The sequence below is a fragment of the Macrotis lagotis genome, chromosome 1, assembly GCF_037893015.1.
Source record: "Macrotis lagotis isolate mMagLag1 chromosome 1, bilby.v1.9.chrom.fasta, whole genome shotgun sequence".
Lineage (NCBI taxonomy): Eukaryota > Metazoa > Chordata > Mammalia > Peramelemorphia > Peramelidae > Macrotis > Macrotis lagotis.
The window spans coordinates 520,164,101-520,189,363 of record NC_133658.1 but is presented as its reverse complement, the minus strand read 5'-3'; the positions used below and the strand labels follow the sequence as shown (position 1 = coordinate 520,189,363).

Genomic DNA, 25,263 nt, shown 5'->3' with positions numbered 1-25,263 from the left:
AGTAATAGTGTAGTGCTTAAGAAGTAATATACTATATAAATGAAAACATAAATTAATTATACCTGGAAATGCTATAATTTACATCAACATCTCTTTTGTACCAAACAAAACAAATCTGAGCTCTCTTCCATATGAAAACCCATAAAATATTTGAAAACACTTATCACATCTTCCTGATTATAATATTAGATTATAATATTATTTTAGTTATGAATTTTAAATGTAATGTGGGACTAATTTTGATTGTTTGATTAAAGATATAAAGCCTATAGCTATATATGTGCATCTATCTATCTATCTATCTATCTATCTATCTATCTATCTATCTATCTACACATATATAGGTTCCAGATCTATAACTCTGACTATCTTTTATCCTAGAAGAGATTGAGGGGGTTTGCTGAGGTTTCTCTTTTAATTTCTTGGACTTCATTCAATCCAGTATTCCATTTCCAAGGGGGATGGAAGGACCTGATAATTCCCAGGTCCAGATCTGTAACTATATATAGGTAGTTCCCAGGTCCAGATCTGTAACTTTATATAGGTAATTCCCAGGTCCAGATCTGTAACTTTATATAGGTAGCTCCCAGGTCCAGATCTATAGCTATCAATGGATAAAGTATCAGGGTTGGAGTCAGGAAGATAGGAGTTCAAATTCAGCCTCAGAGACTTAACTATGTAACCTTGGGCAACTCACTTATCTCCTATTTGTCTCAGTTCCTCATGAAATGGGGACACACTGGAAAAGAAAATGGCAAAACACTCTAGTATCTTTGCCAAGAAAATCTCATGGACAAGTCTAGAGATCACACAGCTATTTAAATGTGAATCATCATTAGCATAAAAATTTTATTAACATTCTTCATATGCCTTTGTTTTAGATGTCAAATGAACATTGATGACCTTTATTTCTTGTTTGTCTTAGAATGGGTGTGTATGGATAACACACTGTAGACTTAGACTAAATCAAGGCCCATTTCTCTTAGGTTTTAAATCAAATCTTTTTATAATCTCTTTGGAATGATTCACTGTTAATATGGCTACATAAAAAGTTGCAGAGGAGCACAGTTCTCTGTGATGATCTAAAATAACATTGGATTGAATGATGACTAAGAAATTAAAAGAGAAATATCAGCAAACTCCCTCAATCTATTCTAGGACAAAAGATAGCCAGAGCTGTAGATCTGGAAGAAAGGTCTTCCTAGAGAAAAAAGTATGAGAACACAAAAATAGGCTTGAAGTCCTCAATAGCAAAATAGGGGGAACCCAAAGGAAATGGAAGACTTCAAAAGGGCCCCAAATGGGTAAGAACTAGAGATGAAAAAGAGTAACAGCACTCTTCCTGGAGAAAGCTCAAGGGGAATGGAAGGACCTGATATCTCCCAGGTCCAGGAAACTCTGGTGTGTGTGTGTGTGTGTGTGTGTGTGTGTGTGTGTGTGTGTGTGTTTGTGTGTGCGTGTATGTATACATATGTTTGTACATGTTAGAAAAGGTATATGTGCATGTATGAAAACTGTGTGAGCATGCACACATGCATATTATATATACACAAGTATAGTATGTATGTATTTACATATCTCTATATATTATATATATAATTATATATAATACACATGTAGAACATTGTTCTTGCAAATGTAGAGAATCAAGCTACCTGTCTTGGTGTTCCAACAGTTTTTGTTATGTACTAAATATTTGGAATCTTAGGGCTCTTTAAAACATCATGCTACTGTGTTTATTTCTGGATCTTGTGGATCTGACTAACTGATGAAATTTTATATTTTTTTTAAAATAGTATAATATAGTCTTTGATGAATATTGCTTTGCAATAAAATTTGAAATCTGATAGTAATAAAACCCTTTCCTTTTTGTTCACTATTTATTTCAAGATTCTTGAATTTTGCTTCTCCATGAACATTATTTTTTCTAACTCTATAAAGCCATACTTTGGGGAGTTGATTGATATTGTACCAAATAAGAAAGTTTACATCTATTTTCTTTCTCTTTCTCTCTATTTTTCTACCTATTCATCCATCCATCCATCATCTATCTTTGGAGAGAATATTTGAGAACAGAAAGAAGATGCATTTCCATTATTATGCATAAGAGTGAGTGAATAATGAAAAACATTTATAAAAAGTACTTTGAAGAATTGCCCTATGTGCTCAGGATACAAATGCAAAAGTCAAACAGTTCTTACCATCAAGGATCTTATATTTTAATAGGTGATGACTATATATAGAGGGGAGCAGTGATTAAGGAAGTGCCATAGCTGGAGAGTAGCCTGATAGAAATTAGATTTGGACAAATATATAATAGATTAGGGCAACACAGAACAATAAACACTAAATAGATATGTAACCTGGAAATAAAAGTTCACATTGTAGAGAAATTAGAAGAGTAAGGAAAAAAAGATATCTTTTGAAATTATGAATAAACGAAAAATTCATGACCAAGAGATAAAATGAACAATTTGACTTCTCAAAAGTTGAAAAGATTTTGCATAAGCAAAAGCAATGAAGTTAAGACTATAAGAGAAGCAAGTAACTGGGGAAAATTTCTCTGATAAAAGTCTAAAATTCAAGATAGCGAGCTCATTTAACAATAAGAGAACAAGAGTCACTCTCTAACAAATAAATGGTTAAAGGTTATGAACAGATAGTCCTCAAAAGCAGAAAAACAAACTACCAACACTCAAATGAAATGCTCCAAATGACTATCACATCTATTCCAGCAAGAGAAGTACAAATTAAAACAACTCTGAGGTACCAAAGAGTATTTTTAAAAAAAAGAATTATATAAATTTGTTGGAGGAAATGTAGAGTGTTAGGCATACTAATGAAGTATTGTCAGAGCCATGATCTAACCATTCTGCAAACTACTTTAAAACACTAAACTCTGCATTTGTTTTCACTCAGGGACTAGTATGAGGAATATATTCCAAAGAGATCAAAGAAAGAGGAAAAGGATCCTCATGTACAAAAATATTGAAAGATCTTATCTTATTATAGTAAAGGACTGAATGCTAAAGGATAAGGGGTGCCAATAAATTGCTGAACAATATACAGGATATGAAATTGTAATTGTAAGAGATGATGCATGATGCATCCAAAAAGGACGTATTCAGAGAAAATTGGGGAGACTTGCATTGATGGATGTGTACAAATGAAGTGAACAAAGCAAAGAGAACAATTTGTAAAATAAATACAATACTGTAAAGAACTTTGGAAGACTTAGGCACTTTGATCCATGACCCAGTAGTGATGCAGAGGACTAGTGAAACATGCTTCCCACTTTTTATACTGGAGATGTAGAATAAGACAGACAACATTTTTGGACATGGGCAACATATAGAGTTACTTTATTTCACCCTGCTTATTTGTTGTAAGAGAGGGTTTTTAATTTTTTTTGGAGGAATAAAGGGTACAGACAATATTGATGCAAAGGAAACAAAAGTTTAGAAGAATAAGGGAAGTATTATTTTTAATGCTCAGAAGAGAACAAAAGGAAGTTCAGAAACAAAGACAAACAAGACAACTATGGGACTCCTAGTTCGAATTGATTAGATACACAAACCCTTAAAATATATAATTAAAATTGTATTTTTATATACATTCTTTTCTTCCTATTCTTTGCATATTGAAATGCTCATTTGTTGGAATTTTTCAAGATTAGAATGAAATTTTTAAAAAAATCTATATAGTATAAGTATTTCAATGCCACATAGAGTGAAGGTCTATGGGCTATTCTCATATTTCATATTGATACAAAGTATAAAGAGTGACTATAGCTTAAATCAATATTTTACAACTTTGAATGAAAATATCTATACAATGAAGCACTGAAAAAGGAAGAATGAAAAAAGAAGCCTTCTTGTACACAAAGACCAATTATTTATAATTATGGACAAAATGTGTTAGAGGTGAGGAATAGCATGGGCATAAGAAACTATATAGATTCAAATAGAAACCCTAAGAATGAATAATAAATAGTAGTAGCTAGAAGTGACTGGATTTGAGATGGTGTGGGTAAATCTTATAACTTCTTCACTGTGAACAAGTAGTTGCAGGAAGATAAGGGAGGTATTTAACTGACTTGTGCGATAAACCAGTACTTCATATTAGAATTCCTGCATGAAAAATATAAGTGAAAAAGCTCACATTACTTAACCCTTAGCCTAGCAAATAGATTTTAAAGACCACAAAGTTACAGATTCATAGAATTAAAAGTAGAATGGATAGTGTCTATTCCTATTCATTTATTTTACAGATAATAAAATGAAGTCCGGGAGAAGTTAGGTGATAGGTGAATGAATTCCAATGCAGATTCTCTGACTTAAATACAGCATTCTTTCCCTGGTTTCATCATTTACAACTTGAAAACCTGTTCATAGGAAAGTGGTTATCTTATTTGTTGCCTGCTCTGTTCCCTCCTGAAGACTGATATCATCCATTAATTAGTCAACTAAGTATTTAATTCTTACTGTATATCTTGGATCTCTTCATAAAAATCCATTTTTGTTATTTTATGTCAGTCACTTCTTGATTTTATGCCCTCCCTCCATGACCTTCTTTCTATTTGAAACTCATATTAGTAACAAATAAATTAAGCCAAAATAACCAACAGAGTAATAGCCTCTGACAGCATACTACATGTAATATTTATTATTTTTTAAAGTTCAAAATTTTTTCTTTGCTAAGGTTTATTCAGTAATTCCTCACTTATTTATTTCTGGTTCTTGAAATATTCTGACATTTTTGGAACATATCTTTTTTTCATTGACCTCTTGGAAGTCTGTGTCCAATAATGAGATCACTGGATCAAATAGTGTAAATAGTTTAGTGACTTTTCTTTTAAAAATACTTTGGGGGGGGGCAGCTAGGTGGTGTAGTAGATAGAACCCCAGCCCTGGAGTCAAGAAGACCTGAGTTCAAATTCAGCCTCAGACACTTAATAATTACCTAGCTGTGTGAATTTGGGCAAATCACTTTAACCCCATTGCCTTGTAAAAACAAAAAAAATTTACTTTTTTCCAATTACATGTAAAATTTTAACATTTGTTTTGTAAAATTTTAAGCTTCAAATTCTCTCCCTTCTTCCTTCCCCTTCATCCTTATTGAGAAGGTGGTTTGATATAGGTTACAGGTGTAGTCATGCAAAACATATTTGCACATTAGTCATGTTGTTAAAGAAAATACAAAAATACAAGAAAAATAAAATCAAAAAAGTATGTTTCAATCTGCATTCAGACTTCATCAGTAGTTGTTTTTCTTTAGAGATGTACAGTATTTTTTTTATCCTAAGGCCTTATAATTGTCTTATATCACTGCAGTTCTCAGAATAGCTAAGTCATTCAGAGTTCAACATCATGCAGTATTGCCATTCTGTTTACAATGTTCTCCCAATTCTACTCACTTCATTTTGTACCAGTTCAAGTAAGTCTTTATGGATTTTTCTGAAAACATCCTGTTGTCATTTCTTAAAATCACGAAATTATTCCATCACAATCATAGATCACAACTTGTTCAGCCCAATTGATGGTCATCCCCTCAATTTCCAATTCTTTGTCACCATAAAAAAGAGCTGCTCTAAATATTTTTGTACTTATAGGCCTATTTACTAAAAAAAAAAATCCCTTTGGGATAGAGACCTAGTGGTGGGTATTGCTGGATCAAAGGGTATGCACAGTTTTATAAGCCTTTGGACACAGTTCTAAATTGCTCTGTAGAAGGGTTGGGATCAGTTCAGAACCTCAACAACAGTGCATTAGTGTGCCAGTTTTCCCACTTCCCATTTCCCACATCCTTTCCAACACTTGTCATTTTCCTTTTCTTCCCATTAGCCAATCTGATAGGTATGAGATGTTTTCTCAGAGTTGTTTTAATTTCCTTTTCTCTAATCAATAATGATTTACACTAGACCGTGTGTGTGTGTGTGTGTGTGTGTGTGTGTGGGTGTGTGTGTGTGTGTGTGTGTGTGTTTTCCACAAGGCAATAGGGTTAAGTGACTTGTCCAAGTATTAAATGTCTCAGGGACTGGGTTTGAACTCTGATACTCCTGACTCCATGATTGGTGCTGTATTCATCGTGTCACCTAGCTGCCGCAAGCATTTTTTCATGACTATTGATATCTTTGATTTCTTCATTTGAAAACTGCTTATTCATATCCTTCGACCATCTATCAGCTGTCTTCTTGGCTCAGTTCTTTATATTTGAGATATGATGACTTTATCAGAAAAATTTGCTATGAAATATCATTCCCCAGTTTTCTGTACCCCTAATTTTTATGGCATCTCCCTTTATGTTGAATTTATCTTGAAATATGTCTGAGATGTTGATATATATATATATATATATATATATATATATATATATATATATCCAGTTTTTCTATCAGTTTTTGCCAAAAAGTGAGATTTTTTCCCAAAACCTTGAATCTTTGCATTTAAAACACTGGGTTAATATGGTTATCTACTTCTATGTATTATGTACCTAATCTTTTCTACTGATCTACACTGTTTCTTAGCCAGTACTGGATTATTTTTAAGGTTTACTGCTTTCCAAACAACTGAAATAAGGGACTGCTTTCTTCACATTTTTTTTCATTAATCCCTTGATATTCTTGATATTGACTTTTCTAACCTCAATATAAATTGTATTTTTGGAGGAAAAAAAATCCAATTTGATGACTATGAAGTTAAAATTCAGTATTTTAAAATTTGCTTTTCTGTTATTATTAGTTATAATTTTCATATAGCTGCTATTTATAATCAATTTTTAAATGGTTCATATCCTTTGACCACTTATCTGCTGGAAAGAGATTATTGGTTTCATATATAACTGTCAATTTCTTATTACATATATACCATATACATTTATATAATATATCAGACTTTATCACTTATTTGTTGAAAGGTTTCATTGCCTTATTCAACAATTTCTCTTACTTTAAAATTAATCAATTTTGTTTTGGCAAATACTTTTTAATTTTATGTTATCAAGTAATTATTGTCCTTTTGATTGCCTTTATTCTTTAGTTCCAAATGTGGAAAAATGTGTCAATTCTCCTCTATTTTGGAATGTGTGTATATATGTGCTTTTGTGTATGGCTTTATACATACATACATATATATATGTATATATATATACATATATATATATATGTATATACTTAATATCCTGACCTTTCATATTAGGATATATGGTGGTTCTTGTAGTAAGTGATATAAAATGTTGATCTGAGTGTTCTTTCTGCCAAAGTGGTTCCCATTTTTTCTAGCAATTTTTGTCAAATAGATGGTCATTTGCCTTAAAGTTTGCATTCTTTGATTTGTTCAGTAGTGAGAACTCTTGATTTTGGGACTTGTTTTTCTACCCTGTTTCATTCATCTACTTTTCAAATGTTTGACCAGTATTAAAAAGTTTTGTTGATCATAATTTTAAAATATAGTTTGAAGTATGATAACCCTCTTTTAGTCTTCCTTTTTTCATTATTTCCCTTGAGATCCTAGAATTTTTTCTTCTCCAAAATTTATTTGTATAATTCATTGTTTGTATAGCTTTGAATCTGTATACTAATTTGGTTATTATTGTCATTTTTATTACTTAGCACAGGTCAATCACAAGTATCTCTTTAATTGCTTAGGCATTGCAAAGGCAGATAGGTGGTATAGTAAGTACAGTATTGGACCTAGAGTCAAGAAGACCTGACTTTAAATTCAACTTCAGATGCTTAAGTAGCTTTGTGATCCTGGGTAACTCATTTAACCACTGTCTGCCTATTTCCTTATCTGTAAAATTGGGGATAAAAGCAGCTAGCTCCCAGGGTTTGAGGATCAAATGAGTAAATATTTGTAAAGCATTCTGCAAATAATAAAGTAGTAGCAGCAGCAGTAGCAGTAGTAATAATAGTGATAGTAGTGGTGATAGATAACCTTCTATGGCTTTTATTTGAGCATTTCATATTCTCTTTTGCAGTGTGGTAGACTTGGAATCAGGAGACCAAGATTCAGATCATGCCTCTGACACTTACTTAACTCTGTGACCACAAACAAGTCACTAGAGCTCTCTGAGTCTGAGCTTTTTCATTTGCATAATGAAAATAATAGTACTAGTACCACTTATGCACTAGATGATTATGAAAAAAAGTGGTCATAGTTAAAGCACTGAGTTTTTATTATCTCCCTTACTCAATTTTAAGTTCTTTAAAATTGAGGATCACATCTTAACAGGGTTTTGTATGTGCTTAATAAATATTTATTAAGTTGAATGTATTAGATTATGTATGGTCAGAAAAGAATTATAAATTCCTGCCCTTAGGAATTTAATAGTCTAACTGGGAAGAGACATATGCATGCATTTCCTCATCTAATTTGTTCTTCCCTTCCTTTATCCCTTAGCTCTTTTCTCCTCTCTTGGCTTCTTTTGCATTTTACCCATTCTCCTTACCTTTCCTTATTCTTACTCCAGCTTCCAAAGACCCTGGACAGATGAGCCAGGACCAATCAGATGTTTTCATAGATAGTCTTGCTTTTCCTTTTCCTTACATTGCTCCTTCCCATTCCTTTTGTTTTTCAGTTCTGAGTGTTCTGCTGGGCCTTAGGGGGATTAGATGACAACAAAGTAAAAGGTAAAGTTGAGTGTATAGCCTGGGCTCTAGCAGCGGTGTGAGATCTCTAAAAAAAGTGTATGCATGACTCACTTTAATAAGCATTATTAACATTTTCTTCATTATTTTCTTAGATCTAGACATCAGAAAATAATAATAAACAATCAGAAAATAAAAAAAATAATAAAAAATGATTTGTAACATTTGCTGATATCCAAATTGTATGTAAATACTCACAATGAAAATTTAACTATCAGCTTTCATTAGCCTCTTGAAACTGATTCTAGTATACCCTTGAACTAATGATAGAAATATTATTTCTCACATTTGCATAGGATGTTCACATTCATTATCTCATCTGATCCTCATAATAACTCTGTATTATGGAGAGAGCAAATATTATTATTCCCATTTTACAGGTGGTGAAACTGAGGCCCAGAAAGGTTAAGGGACTTGTAATGGTGAAAGTAGGACACTGAAACCCAGGTCTTCTCACTCTGAATCTAGTCCTTGTCGTACTGTGACACACTGGTAAAATTGGGAATACCAGACATGGGGAAATGTGGATAAGATGCCTTAGCAAAACAAAAAAAAAATGAGGATTTCTAGTCATCTAATCAAAATCTTGACTCCATTTTCAGGTGTGTGGAAGTCTTTTGCATATATTTCCAAGCTGGCAAAGTTGAAGAGCCTTATGTCAGCATCACCAAGAAGAGGCAGATCCCTAAAAATGGACTCACAGAAGAAATTGAGAAAGAAGTGGGCAGGGTAGAAGGCAAGTTGTGTACCCACAGGTCGGCGTTCAGCAGGGCGTCGGTGATCCAGGCTTTTTTGGGCTCAGCACCTCAGTTGACCCTCCAGCTATACATAAGCGTTTTGCAGCAGGAAATCACCATAGGGAGATGTATGTATATCTTAAATTTTGGCCTTGGTCTTCTGGGGTAAAGTGGGAGTCATGCCAAAGGGATTGCATTTACCATTCATTCTTCAAGAGGTTATCTGGTCTTGTCTATTATTTGTTAGGTTACATTGCATCAATAGCAGCCTCTGTTGATGGTTTTCTAATCCTGTCTTGTTGATAAAAATTATATTGGGGGTGGGGGAGAGCATTAGTTATTTATTTATTTTTAAGTTTCAACTCTTATTTATTTTTAAATTATTTCCACCCCCCAGCGACTTGCAAAAACAAATTTCAATCACTTCCAAAACCTTGAGTTCCAAATTCTCTCACTTCCTCCCACCCCATTCCCCTTCATTGAGAAAGCAAATTACTTGGTATAAGTTAAAATTAAGTAGCCATGAAAAAAGTACTAAAATAGTAATGTTGGAAAAGTAAATATAATCTATGGGGATGCATTTAAATAAATGTCTGGCATATACCAAATATTTAGTCTACCCAGAAGGCAAAATCTTTATTAAGAACTGCCTTTAATAATCTATTATTAGCTTCTAGGTCATCATTTTCTGATCCAGTTGAACAGAATGAATCTCTTGCTTATCCTGGTATCAGTAGATTTACCAAAAGCAGCTTCTACTGGGTTGTTTAATTTCAGAAAACCTATAGTCATGTGAGACATGGGGAGAAAAGCATATGAAGAAAGAGAAAGGGATATTTGAAATTATTAGATAAGTGAAGAAATACCAATTCTCAATAAGTTTAACTATAGATTCTATTCAAAAGTGAGTGAAAAAACGTAAGTTGAAAATGCTTGTAGAAACAGGAAAATAAAAAATTATTCCTATTAAATTATCCCCTCTGGATTTTCTTGTCCTTTTAAATGATATTCATTAGGGAAATTAATAATGAGAAAATATGGTTCACATTTCTAACGAGCTTCAAGGCTATAGCAAGACCCTCCATATTTCAGCTTCTGCATGGGAAAGAGCAGTGACAGGTTCCACCCACAGGCCATATGGGCAGTACCAGAATCCTCCCTCCCAGGGGCAGTAGCACAGTGACTGGTTCTCCTCCCTCACTCTTATGTACTAGGAACCAGCTAACAGGGATGCTAGTGGAAAGATATCTTTTCTTTAGAAAATGACCATTCAATCATCACATTCTACAAGCATCTTCAAATACTTCAAAAGACTCAATCCTCTGATGCTTTCAAAATTCCTCTAAACCTTAAGAGTTCATTCTTAATTCATGAGTTTTAAGAGTTTATGTGATCCTCCAGTTCTACATAATTATCCTACAAGAATTCACTCTATAGAGAAGTATGTATGACTTAAATTTTAGCCTTAGTCTACTAAGACAAAGAGGGAGTTACGTCAAAGAGTGGTACTTGTCACTCCAGGAATTCATTCAAACACAGAATCTGGAGCAACATTCTATTGCTTGGTAGTCAGCCTCCTGGTAAGGAGCATCACCCTTTGAACTTAGCTCAGTTAATGCTCATAAATCAATCCGATAGCCCATTTCAAAGTCCATACTGGAATTCTTTCAAAGTTGGCAGCGTCTACAGTCTAACCTTTGAGAATCTAGGGTTACCTTGGAGTCATGAAGAGGTATTGGAATGGGATTTGCAAGCCATAATTGCTACGGCAGTGTATTAGGTATCAGAACCACATGTCCGCTATTTAAAACAACAAGAACAACAACCATGTCTAAAATATCAGTTTTATGTGTAGCTATAGATCAGTAGTTATTTTGGAAAGTAATTGAAATTCTTCTGTGATTTCAACATGATTTTGGGGGGTACCCCTCAGTATGACCTTTTGTTTAGGTGCTCACCTGGAGTATCCTCAGTTTGGGGAATGTCATACTGTGATGAGGACTAGAGAAAGGCACTCAAGTGTCCAAAATGAGTTCTGAAAAATCACATCTGGTCATTTATTAATTTTACCCTCATTGAAAAAATTACTGTTAAATTTCCCCTCTGGATTTTCTTGTCCTTTTAAGTGGTATGCAATAGGGAAATTGAGTTCAGTCAGGACAAAAATAAGTCCTTAAGTGACATAGATAACAGAATTACCTGACATTAAACATGTTTATAAAAAGTACTGTGAAAAGTTTTCCCTCTTTGTGTTGGACATTCGTGTGTTATATCCAGCTTAGGTACCATCGATTCCAGTTCTGACTCTGATCATTTTCCCACACTCTTGCACTTAGAGCAAGGACAACTTGAATTAAAATTCTTCCTTAGATATTTTTTTGTAGTGTGACCCTAGGAAATTCAATTAGTCCTAGTGAATTGACGGGGGGGGGGGGGGGGGGGACACTGAAAGATTAAGTCATTTTCTCAACACACAAATTGTCTGTCTCAGAGGCAAGACTTGAACTCAGTTCTTTCTGATCCCAAGGCTCTATGCTCCATTTAACATCAATAACAATATATAAAAATTCCATTAAAATCAATTACAAAGGGGCCTAAAGAAATTAGATTTGTTTTTACAAAATGCATCTGAGAATATGTTATTACAATTGGATCATTAACCCTTGAAATTGTCTCCTGACAACTTGATGATTAGACCATTGAGAGATGAAACATTGTACTGAAAAGTCTCAGTGACATGGAAAAGATCTGAACCTAAAAGGTCAAGGTCACCCATTGATCAACAACAGGCCAGTAATATCACATGGCATAGTGCACAATGACAACTCATTTTAATTAATCTTATATTGAATTCATATCACTTAGCTCCAAAGGAGCAATTATCATTATTGTTATTATTATGTTAAAAACTTTCAGTCATTTCCATGCTTTGTTAGCTTGAAAAGTAAAATATTTGGTTATTTTAGTGAAGTAAGATTTAATATAACTTTTTTTTTTTTAGGTCTTAGAAGGAAAGTCATGTGTTCTAAAAAAGTTGAGTTTATCAGAAAGTATTTGTTTGGTATTCAAACCCTTCATAATTTTTCTGCTTTCCCCTTTTGTGTCTCCTACTTTTAGTATTCTTAAATTATACCCTACCACAAACTCTGAAATCCAGTGACACTGACCTCCTTGCTAAAATAAGACACTACCTCTTGATTCTGGATATTTTCACATGCATGGAACATTTTTCCTCCTTCCTTCTTCCTCCAAGCTTTTTTAGTTTCCTTTAAGTCCCAGCTAAAAAATTCCATCTTCTATAGGAAGCCTTTCCCCATCCCTTTCAGTTCTAATGTCTTTCATTTGTTGATTATTTCCAAGTTATCTAATATATAACTTGCTCATACATATTATTTGCATGTTGTCTTCCCCATTGAATTATGTACTCCTTCTGGGTAGAGACTGTTTTATCTTTCTTTGTATTCCCAGAATTTAACATAGTACTGGCATAAATAGTAGATGCTTAATAAATATTTGAGTGACTGACTGGACTGAGTAAATGATTTCTATCTCTACTAGAAAATGGTACTATCACAACATTGAGTCATGACTCAATTCCCATGCTCAAAGTTGGTTAGGTAGTATATATACTAGTCTTGCAAGGGAGAATTTTCATTTTAATTTGAGAAATGATACTTTATACTGACTTTGACCTTCAAAAGGTTATAAATGTTCAATTTGATACTATGAAGTCAAAGAGTTTTTTTTAATTAAATGCCAGCCATATGCCTAATAATTCAATTCAGTTCAATGAGGTTTTATTAAACCCTATGTACCAGTCACTGTACTGGACAATGGATACACAAAGACAAAAATAAAACTCATCTTTCATGTAGCTTATGTATTAAATTTTTTTTAAGCTACAGAGAGAGAGAGAGAGAGAGAGAGAGAGAGAGAGAGAGAACTGGTATGACAATTTGTACCTTAAATAAGTAAGGTGTTTTTTTTTTTGTTTTTTGTTTTGGTCAAGGAGACAAAAAGTGGGCTATAAAATGCAGGGTTATTCAAGGTAGTGCAAAATTGATTCACATTTCAGTTATTCTCACAGTGTTCCTGTGATGGCATTGGGAGACAGTGTTAAACTGTATTTTCCTTTTTTAAGTGGAAAACTTCAGATACTAAGTCACGCAGACGGTGTTAAGAAGCTCTGAAATTGAGATCTGATCTTCATTTCTGTGACTTATGCAAGAAATAACCATACAGGTGGGGAATAGGACAAAACAGATTTTAAAAAATAAAAAATGCTTAATTTTCAGGCTTTTTATGTTAGATGACATTTCTCTGAGAAGACCAAGAATATTTACATGTGTATTTCACTGATATGGTTACTGTACACATCTCTACATTTGCTGAAATATAGGAACTTTAATGCTTTATTAGTTGAAATATATCAAATAATGACTATGAGAGGAGGTTAGACGCAAACCTGGTATTCATAATGCTCCCCTCCCCCACCCTTTTCCCATCCCTGCATTACCCATTTGCCTCAGCTGGGGAATCTGAAATCTGACTTTGTAACCCATAAACTGTATCCTATTCTTATGATAAAAATGAATAGTCAGAAAAATAAGCTCAGGATTTTCATGTTGACCTGGCTCTATGGTATTAGAATGTGCTTATTATTATTGGAATAACATTTTGATCTGTTCCATAGACACTAGTAAATTAAATAGCATGATTAGACCTGCCTACCTATTCCTATAATCACATACAACAGAGGCAGAGTGGCCCAGAAGGAATGAAGTTATAGGGTCAAGAAAATGAAAATTGGGTCCAAGTCTAGGAGTGGACTAGTGAGTCATGAGCTCATAGGCTCATCAACCTAAAAACCATCTAGTGCAATCCCTTCATTTTAATGATGAGATATCCAGGGAGACTAAAGTGAGTTAACCCTTGGCCACACAGACAGCATCAAAGGTAGGAAGTGAACTTCTATAAATCTATAACCAGTCCTCATTCCAATATACTTCAGTAACTCATTTGATCATTATCTTTATGCTTCTTCCCTTCATCCATCAAGTGAGTACTAGAATAACTGGCCCTATTGCTTCACAGACTATTGTAAGACTAGACAGAATTTTTTCTGTTTATAGAAAAATAAGAAAATATATTTACATGGTTCTCTTCATTTATCATAGTCTATCTGCTGGCCCCATGAACTTAGGATTTGTTAATTTTTTTAAAAACTAAACTTGGTCTTCTTTTGCTATTCATTATTATTGGCAAGTGACTTCCCCCCATTGCTTTGCAAATGGAATTCAGAACAGGCTTGACAACACAGCAGCTTTGTTTCCCTTGTTTCTATTCTTTCTCCATCTCTGTAGCATTCTGTCCAAAAAAATTTTTGCCTTCACTGAAAGCTGCCAGAAAATTATGATACTAGGTATTTAATCATATATCAATTTCTATTTAGGTCATTTAAATAACTGTAAGAAGCTCTTTTTTAAAGGTTCTCTTAAAGAATGAATTTACTGAGTCTCAAAGTCTCTTGTTGGAAGCCATTTCTTTTTGTATTCAACAACTTATATGAATTCATTAAATATATTAGAAGTCAAAAGCTGATGGCAGTGGTAAAGGAGTTCCATGTAGTTCTCTTAGCCTGTGTTGTTAATTTGTTGATTATATTGGTTATAAAAATTCAGAATAAGTTAAAATATAATTTTTCCCATTTTGTGTGAATACTATAATCTATGGATTAGAAAAAATTACTGGACCAGAGTTTCAGGGATCCAACTTCCAGATTGGGCTTTGCCTCTTTCTACATCACTCCTGACACTAAATTTCCTCATATACACAATGACATGATGGACTACCTGAGGTTCAAGATCCCTTCTACTAATCATAATTCAGTTCAAGCACCTATGTGATTTTAGCAATGTAACAATCTCTACCTCAGTTTCTTCATCTGTAAAATAAGGATAATAATGACAGCACCTCTCAGAGTTATTGTAAGGATCAACTGAGATAATAAAAATAATAAATTTAGTAATATTGAGTTTAGCTCAATATTTAATAGATAGCAAATAATATATCAGTGTTATCTACTATTATTGCTATTATTATTATTATTATTATTGTAAGTATACCTACTTTATTGCACTTTGTTTTACTGTTTTTAGTATCACATGTTTTACAAATTGAAGGTTTGTGGCTACTCTGCAAACAAGTCTATCAGCACATTTTTTCCCAACAGCATGGGCTCACATTATGTCTCTGTATCACTTTTTGATAATTCTCACAGTATTTCAAATTGTTATTATCATCATCATCATCATCATTATCATCATCATCATAATCATCATCATCATCATATCTGTTATGATGAGCTGTGATCAGTCATCTTTGATGTTACTATTGTAATTGTTTGAGTGCATCATGAATTGGGCCCAAATAAGATTGTGAGCTCAATAGCTCCTCTGACTAACCAGCCATTCAGTCTCTCTCGTTCTCCAAGTTCCTATTCTCTTGAGACACAATATTAAAATCAGGCCTTGTAATATCCTTCAGTGACCTCTAAGTGTTCAAATGAAAGGAAGAATCTATTGATGAGGCAAACTTGATTGTTGTCATATTTCAAGAAATTGCTACAGCCACCCCATACTTCAGAAACAACCACCTTAATCTGTGAGCAGCCATCAAAATCAGGGCAAGAAACCTCCACCAGCAAAAAAGATTGCAACTCACTGAAGACTCAGATGATGGTTAGCATTTTTATTTTAGCAAGACTTTGTTTTTAGTTGATAAAGTTTTGTTCTTCAGATATAACACTATTGCTCAGATAATAGACTACAGTATAATCATAACTTTTATATTCACTGAGAAATCAAAAAATTGTTACTTTCTTTTTGCAATATTCCATTTATTGAAATATTGTGGGGTCTGGAACTGAACTGTAATCTCTTCAAGGTATATCTGTATTATTAAGTGCTTAATTAAATAATATCTCTTTTGATCTTCACAACCATCTTGTGAGGCACCCATTTTACAGTTGAGAAGCCAAAATTAAGTTCTTTGTCCAGGAACACACAACTAATAAAAGTGTCTAAGTGTCTAAGACCAGGTTTGAGAACAAAAAGTGTCTTCCCTCAAAAAATTTATCTTCTGAGAGGAGATCTTTTTTGTTCTTCAGCTACTAGGAAGTTACATCAATGTTTTGTTCTTAGTCCCTTGAGCCAAAGAAGTCTCAATAATTTTAATATCATTTAAAATTTGTTATTTTTAATTTTTGTAATAAAACAAGCATTTCTATAACATAGTACAATAAAAAGATGCTTGTAAATGAAAGTACAAATCGACTAGGTACAACTTGCTATTCCATTCAAATATACAATAAAATTATCATGTAAATTCCTTTTTTTCTTCCCCCCTTCCCCAGATGGCTACCATTAGACACAAAAAGTATATATATATATATATATATATATATATATATATATATATATATATATATATATATATGTGTGTGTGTGTGTGTGTGTCTATGTACAATATGCAAAATTATTCTGTATGTACTTCTATTCTGTACTTAATTCTTTCTCTGAATATAGACAGCATCTTTCTTCATATGAACTTTATAGTTTTTTTTCCATAACATAGTACTATAAAAAAGTGATTGCACATGAAGCTGCAAATTGACTATGCACCACTTGCTATTCCTTTCAAATATACAATGAAAGTATCATGGAATTTTTTTCCCTCTCCCCCTCACCCTGTGCCATAGAGATGGCTACTATTAGATAGGCATAAATATGTATGTATGTGTGCACAGACACACACACACACACACACACACACACACACACATATATATATATATATACATATATATAATTATTCTATAAACAATTCTATTTATTATTTATTTCTCTGTACTTTTTAGCTAATTTAGGTCTTTATAATAGTCAAAATAAGTTATTTATTCCAAGTCCTTCTTAAAACAATATTGCTCTTACTATATATAGTGTTCTTTTGGATGTACTCATTTCACTCCATTATTTCCTACAAATCTTTTCTTGTTTTTCAAAAATCACTGAATTCATGTTTTAATTTGTTCTGCCATTTCTCAATTGATAGACATTCTTACAATTTCCAAGTTTTTGCTTTCACAAAGAGAGCTATTAAACATTTTAGAACATATAGATTTTTTTCCTTTTTCCTTAAATCTCTTTGGAAGTAGACCTAGTAGTGGTATTGCTAAATCAAAAGGTATAGGCAACTTTATAATGCGTTAGGCATAATTCCAAAATGAATGAATCAGTTTGCAATTCCATCAGTGAATTAGTGTCTCAATTTTTCCACATCCCTTCCAACATTTTTCACTTTCTCTTTCTATTATTTCAGCTAATGTAGTTGATTAAAATGGTATCTCAAGGTTGTTTTAATTTACATTTCTTTAATCAATAATGATTTAGAGTATTTTTCATATAACTAAATTGTTTTGATTTCTTCACTGCCTTTTGATATTCTTTGACACTTATCATTTGGGGATGATTCATATTCTTATAGATTTGAAAATGATCTTTATATATTTTAGAAATGACATTTTCATCTAATAAACCAAATGAAATTCCCCCACACCAATTTACTTTTCCTTTTGATCTTGGCTGAATTTATTTTATTTCTACAAAACTTTTTAAATTTAATTATCCATTTTAAAAACTTAATTTTGTTCTCTGTCTCATGTTTATTTGTTTACCTATCCATAAATTTGATAAGTAATATATTTCATGTTATTCAGGTTTTCTGTAAAATCTCTCCAGCAAGGTCATGTATCCATTTTGACCTTCTCTTGGTAAATGGCATAAGATATTTGAATATACCTAGTTTCTGCCATACTGCTCTCCAGTTTTCCCAATAACTTTTTACCAAATAATGATTTTTTTATCCTGAAATCTTAAGTCTTTTCATTTGTAAAATGCAAGGTTATTATGTTTATTTGCTGCTTTAAATTGTATGTCTATTCTATTTCATTGATCTACCTTTCTTTTTCATAGCCAAAATAAGATAGTATTAATAATTACTACTTTAAATATAGTTTAAAATCTGATACCTAAGCCTCCTTCCTTTACTTCTTTCATTATTTCCTTTGATATCCTTGACTTTTTGTTTTTTCAAATGAGTTTTGTTATTTTTCTAATTCAGTTTAAAAATTGGTAATTTAATTGGAATGATGTTGAATATAAGTTAGTTTGATAGAATAGCTATTTGTATAATTTTGGCCCTGTTTATCCATGGACAATAAGTATTTCTCCCAATTATTTAAATCTTATCTTATTTGTATAAAAAGATTTTTTTTGTACTTTTATTTATCATGTTCTTGCATTTGTTTTGACAGGTGTATTCCCAGGTATTTTATACTGGCTAGAATTATTTTAATGGGGTATTTTTCTCCATCTCTTCTTACAGAGTTTTGTTTGGAAAATATGGGAAAATATATTTATATTTATTCTGCCTCTTTGTTAAACTTATTTAATTATTTCAATTAACTTTTTAATTGACTCCTTGGGATTTTCCAAGTTTATCATCTTATCATTTGCAAAAAAGAGTTTTATCAGCTCATTCCCTATTCTGATAACTCCTATTTCCTTTTCTTATTGCTATTGCTAGGATTTTCAATATAATATTGAATACTATTGGCTATGATGAGCATAATAGCTTTTAAGGAAAAACTGGTTTAATTTACATGGCAGATATTGCTTTTTACTGCACAACCCATCCCAATTCTAACATTTAGATAATTTTTCTAACACTAAGCTGAAATCTCTTTCCCTACTATTTCTACAGCCCAATAAGTACTGTATTCATTTGAATAAAAGAGCATGTCTACTCCCTTCCATGTGACAGCTCTGAAAAAATTTGAAGACAACCATTATGGCTCCCTTAAGTCTTCTCTTTTCTGGAGTAAAACATCATCCACAGTTCTTTCAAATTATCCTCTTTAGGACAAAATTCCTGGATCCCTCATTCTGATCCGTATCCCATTTCCTATCTACTCCCTCCCCCGCCATGTTCCCTGTGTTTCAATTTCATTTTCTATTCACCTCTACCTCATAGAATCTGTCTTCTGAAAGATGTAGCTTAGGAGGTGCAGTGGATAGAGCAATGACCCTGGAGTCAGGAGGACCTGAGTTCAAATCCAGCCTCAGACACTTAATAATTATCTAGCTGTGTGACCTTGGGCAAGTCACTTAACCCCACTGCCTTAAATTAAAAAAAAGAAAGATGTAGCTTAAGTGATACCTTTCCATCCCATCCACTGCTAGTGTCTTCCTCTCAAATTACCTTGAATTTAATCTCATTGTAATGGCTCTGCATGTGCTTATACTTGTACCTGTGTTTCTCCTACAAAGGATGTACTTCCCAAAGGATGAGCTTTGAAGCAAAATAGGGATTCTAAGAGGCATAGGTAAGGAAGGAGTACTTTCCAGTCATTAGAGATATTTCCAGGGCAAAATTGTGGATATGATAGTGTTATATGTAAGAAATAGCAAGAAGACAAATTTGACTTGCCATTGGAATGCAAGATTGGGAGTAATGTGCTATTAGACTGAGAAGATAGGTTGAAGACACGATATAAAGGATATATTTAAATTCCTAAGAGACAAAATTATTTTTTTTTGGAAAAAATTATAGTCAATCCTATTGGAAATAGGTAATCACTGGAGTTTATTTATCAAGAGAATGATATGGTTAGATGTGAACTTTAGAAAAACTGATTTAGCATTTAGTGGAGGAAAGATATAGCAAAACTATACATAATATTTTTTTGTATAATTTTCTTTTTTTTTCTTTTTTCTTTATTTAAGGCAATTGGGTTATGTGACTTGCCCAAGGTTACACAGCTAGGTAATCATTAAGTGTCTGAGGCTGTATTTGGCCTTAGATTCTGCCTCCAGGACCGGTGCTCTATCCACTGCGTAACCTGGCTGCTCACAGAATCCTTTTTTAAAAAAATAATATTTCCTTTTTTCCTTCAGTACCAGTAAAACAAATTTAAACATTCACTTAAAAAAGTTTGAGTTCCAAATTCTCTCCCTCTATCCAAAAACTCACCCTGAAATATTAAGCATTTTAATATAGGTTATTCATGTGCAATCATAAAAAAATTTTCATATTAGTTATTTTGTGGAAGAAAACTCAAAAGGAAGAAAAGAATAGAAAGAAGGAAGAAAGGAAGAAGAAAGGAAGGAAGCTAGCTAGCTTTGGTCTATATTAAGACAGTTCCTTCTGTGGAGGCAAATAACATTTTTCATCATGAGTCCTTTGGATTTTCTTGGATCACAGAATTGCTGAGAATAGTTAAGTCATTCACAATATTCTAATGTTTTATGGTCAGGGAAGACAGAACAAAGTGTGACTTAGCAACCTATACACAAGACCTAATACTTCTAATAACATTCTTTCTTCAACAAAATCTTTTTCTTATTCAATGGTTCATTTTGGTGTGGAGATGCGGCTGGATTCTCAAAGGCAATGTCTATGGAGCAAAAACTCCGAAGATCCTAAGAAGTTGCAAAGGGATTGATTACGTATGCAGTGGTGGACTGTTTCTGTTGTCTGAAGACCACCAACCTGAGTACACTAGAGGTCTGTGACTAGGTTGGTCACAAGATAATGCATTTTTCATTCATAGCAGTTCTAAATAACAAGAGAATTGTGTTCTGCATTGGTGAGAAATAGCTTACAGTGTTGAACTGCAGTCATAGTTCTTTTGTTAGCTGCTTGATGTCATTGATATCTCCCATTATTAATAGGGATATCACCTTAAATCTCTAGGGTATCTTCACATGAACTACCAGGTCTCTTCCAAACTGTACTCGTAAAATTGATTTTAAAAAATCTTAATTTGGGTCTTTAAGTATCTGTGCTTTATTTCCTATAGATGGTTTCCCATCAATCTATTTCTTTTTTATATTATTATATTATTTGTATAATTTTGAACCCTGATCCTGTCATCTGTTGTATTAGCTCTCATCCCATGCCATGACTTCTATAAATTTGCCATCCATAGTCTTCAAGTCATTGTAAAAGTTTTAAAAACTATCATACCTTTATCCAACTTTTTAGCTCTTCTGGGCTACATCACCCAATAAAACTAGTCAAGGGCCACATATAGAATTAAAAATTTATTTGTGAATACTATGCAATCCATATTACCAATGAGTATAATAATAAAATGCAATAATGCTACATGAATGGGCTTTGAGGGCCACTTGTGAATCCATGGACTGGAGGTTGGACACACCAAAGAGAGAACCCTTTGGCCGGATTTACAAAAGGTCCCTCAGATCGAAAATCCAGTGTTTAAAAGCAGGGGTGGAGGGGGGAAAGGAAAGAAAGTGACTAAACATTAAATGTAATCTTCTGACAGAAATGTGAGACTTAAGGTTAAAAAAGTCACACATTTTTGGATATGACCACTGTTGGATTCTTTTTACTTGACTATTTGTTACACAATTTTCTCTCTAAATTTTTAATTAATGAGGGCATTGGAGGGGAAAAAATGGATTAACAATAGTAATGCTGGAAAAAGAGAGCCTTCAAAACATTTTAAAATGCATAGCAGGGAAGCATAGACAAATTGGACAGTTTGAAAATAATATATGGAAATTATTTAATACTTTTTTAAAAAAGCAGTATGAAATAGAAATTCATAGTTCTCTATGTCATCCCCCTCCTATTGAATATATTAAAGTGCTCCCTTTTTGGTGTTTCAGAATATAATGTTAAATAAAATTTTTTTAAAAATGAGGGGAAATGTTATCTAGTCAACTGAATACTATACAGGACATAATCTAAATCATAATGTGAGAGAATATATATTATGTCAGGTAAATCCAACTAACAGACTCTCTTGCCTTGTCCACCAAAATATCATGAGAGATTCTGTCAAAACGGTTTATTGAAACTATGATTCATTTTGTGTCTATATCTTTGAACCTATGAAACATTGAACTCTGTATTTCCCTGTGTTGGCAAAAAAAGCCACTGAAATTCTTGCAACTTACTCCCATAACTTGTAGGAAATAATTAGTGAAAAAGATGATGTGCACGAAATGCAAAAATATGTATTCAAAGAGTTCAGGTGGTACAGACAAACTTTTTTAAAGTCCCTCTGCTGCCAGCAGGTTATCCAGTTTCTTGTTTGTCCACCTGCATACTATGACTACCAGCCTAGGTCTAATTTACTCACCTGATGTAATTCTTAATGAGTTAGGACTGAGGACTAGCCAAGCTTGGGAAAAGGTCTCCTGCTGTTCTGACTCATGTGGCTTGTCAAATTCTTTTGAAAAGATCCTCTCTAATTATGGGAACAGTACCTTCTATCTTAGCAAACATGAGGACACAAAGCACTGCCCCTGCAAAGTTGATGCTGTGATACTAGGTTGGAGCTCTCTGAGTACGTGCAGCAGTGCACCAAGGGTCAGACCTTTGGATAGTCTCATCTAGGAATCTCATTACCCAAGCTTCAAAAGATCAGAACTGGACATCAGCCCAAGTGAGTTCAATACAACAGGAAGGACATTAAAGATTGTTCTGGTAGGAGATGTCCCTAGATGACGTGATCCTCCAAGCGTGGTCATTTTATAGTTTTGCAGCACAGGGAGAGAGATCTAGGCTTGATGAGAAAGGCCATAAAATTATTTGACTGAGCCGACTGTTAACTCTACAGCTATTCCATTTTTCAGTGAACCAATTGGTGTTTAAGCCAAATTTAATTTAACTTAATTTTAAAAATTTAGTTTATTTAATTTTAATTGAAATTTAAAAATTCTAGGTCCAAGAAAGCTTTGAGAATTTTAGAACTCCTTATGTTATTTGCAGTGAATGATGAACAGTTATATGCAATCATAAATTAATACAATGTTCTATAGAATTTAATCTAAATTATGATATAATGTACTGTAAATTATTTCAGGTCTATGAAAGATTCATCTTATCTTGAACCTGAAGCTCTGGGTTCCTTAGCTGATAATGCTCCCACCTTTACCATCACTACCACCTCCCATCACATTTTTGAGGGAAGATTTATTTAAAAATTAATAGACATAGATTTGCAACTAAATTCTGTAACCATAGGCAAATTATTAAAATCTCTGCATAACTCAGCTTTCTAATCTATAAAATGGAAATTATATTATTGCTTTTAATTTCTCACAAAGCCCTGTGAAAATAAAATAAGATCATTCATTAAGGTCTAATTGTATTCTGTATTGAATTTCTAGTTAAATGAAAATTAGAGATCCTGGAGAACTCCAGAATTCCCAGTGGTCATGGATGACTAAATTTTCTGCCCAAGTCATAAAATATAAACCTTGATTGATGATCTATAGGCTATGCTAAATAAACAAATATTTCAATAAGCATTATGACAGACTCATCTTCTAATATCCTATGTTGACCCTATAGATTAATTGATTAGGTCATCAATAATACTTAGGGAACTCTCTCTTTAAGAATCATTTTGGACAACTTGGTGGTGTAGTGGATAGAGCATCTGTCCTGGAATCAGGAAGACATGAATTCAAATGTGACTGTAGACACTGACTAGTTGTGTGACCCTGGGCAAATCACTTAATTGTTTGCCTCAAGTTTCCTCATCTGTAAAATAAGCTGGAGAAAGGAAACTGCAAAGTACTCCAGTATCTTTGCCAAGTAAATCTCAAATGAGGTCACAAAGAGTCAGACATGAAATAAAAATGACGAAACTGAAAATTTGAAGTTAGAAATGGCATAGGGTTCCAAATAAAGAGAGAATAAGACAGTCAAGCTAAAGGTCCAGGGAGGAGGCAGGGTAAAGGAGTAATAAGAATAATATTTCACATGTATAAATTGCTATCTTTTTTAGAACTTTGTTCAGGTTTCAATAATACTATTTAGTGAAGTGAGTTTTTTTCTAAGTAGTGCTTTGCAGCAAAAAAAAAAAAAAAAAAAAAAACCAATGCAATAATTAGGTCAAATGTATGAAAGCTTCAATGTAGACCATATAAAGATCTTGTTTGTTTGAATGAATACCTCCTAATAGATTGTTTTCTCATTTGAATCTTCTTCTTAGAAGAAAACCCCACTTTGGGGGAACAGGGCTACTGGATGGTTCTGTCTATTTAGATTCAGATTAATCAAAAAATTACTCCAACTTCTTTCTTTCCAGGAATACATTGTTTTCACTTTGAATTATCATAGACATTTTTATTCTGTTAGAGTTTTGTTTTGTTGTCATTCACTCATGCCTGACTCTTCATGATCTGTGGGCCACAGCATGCCAGACTCTTCTATCTCTCAAAGTCTGTCCAAGTTCATATTCATTGTTTCCATGGCACTATCTCCATCCCATTCTCTGTTTCCTTTTGCTTTTAATCTTTCTCAATAAGAGGGTCTTTCCTATTTTATTCCATCTCTTCATTATGTGAACAAAATAAGCTTCAGCTTCAGAATTTGTCCTTCCAGATAATAACCTGAATTGATTGAAGTATTGACTAATGTGATCTCTCCAAAGCCTTCTCTAGTACCACAATTCAAAAACATCAATTTTTCTGTGCTCAGCTTTCCTTATAGTACAACTCTCACAGCCATGCATTGTTAGTGGAAAAAACCATAGCTTTGATTATACAGACCTTTGCCAGCAAGGTGATGTCTCTCCTTATTAGTATGTTGTCCAGATTTGCCAAAACTTTCTTTCCAAGGATCACATGTTTTTTTTTTAATTTTATGGCTGCAGTCACTGTCTACAATGATCTTTGAGGTTAGAAATATTATTGACCCTTCTACAATTTCTTTCCCTCTTTCTTTGCCAGAAAATGCTGGGATTATTGACACTTTCTTAGTTTTTTTTTATGTTAA

At 33.1% G+C, this 25,263-nt stretch overlaps 1 protein-coding gene across 1 annotated transcript in view; it reads left to right on the top strand.

Moving 5' to 3' along the window:
- XK (X-linked Kx blood group antigen, Kell and VPS13A binding protein) overlaps positions 1 to 25,263 on the top strand; it is a 54,734-nt gene that overhangs the window by 15,624 nt on the left and 13,847 nt on the right. The window contains exon 3 of the mRNA XM_074214197.1: positions 9,250 to 9,512. Within this exon, the coding sequence (XP_074070298.1) occupies positions 9,250 to 9,512 (263 nt within the window). The remainder of the gene's footprint in view (positions 1 to 9,249; positions 9,513 to 25,263) is intronic.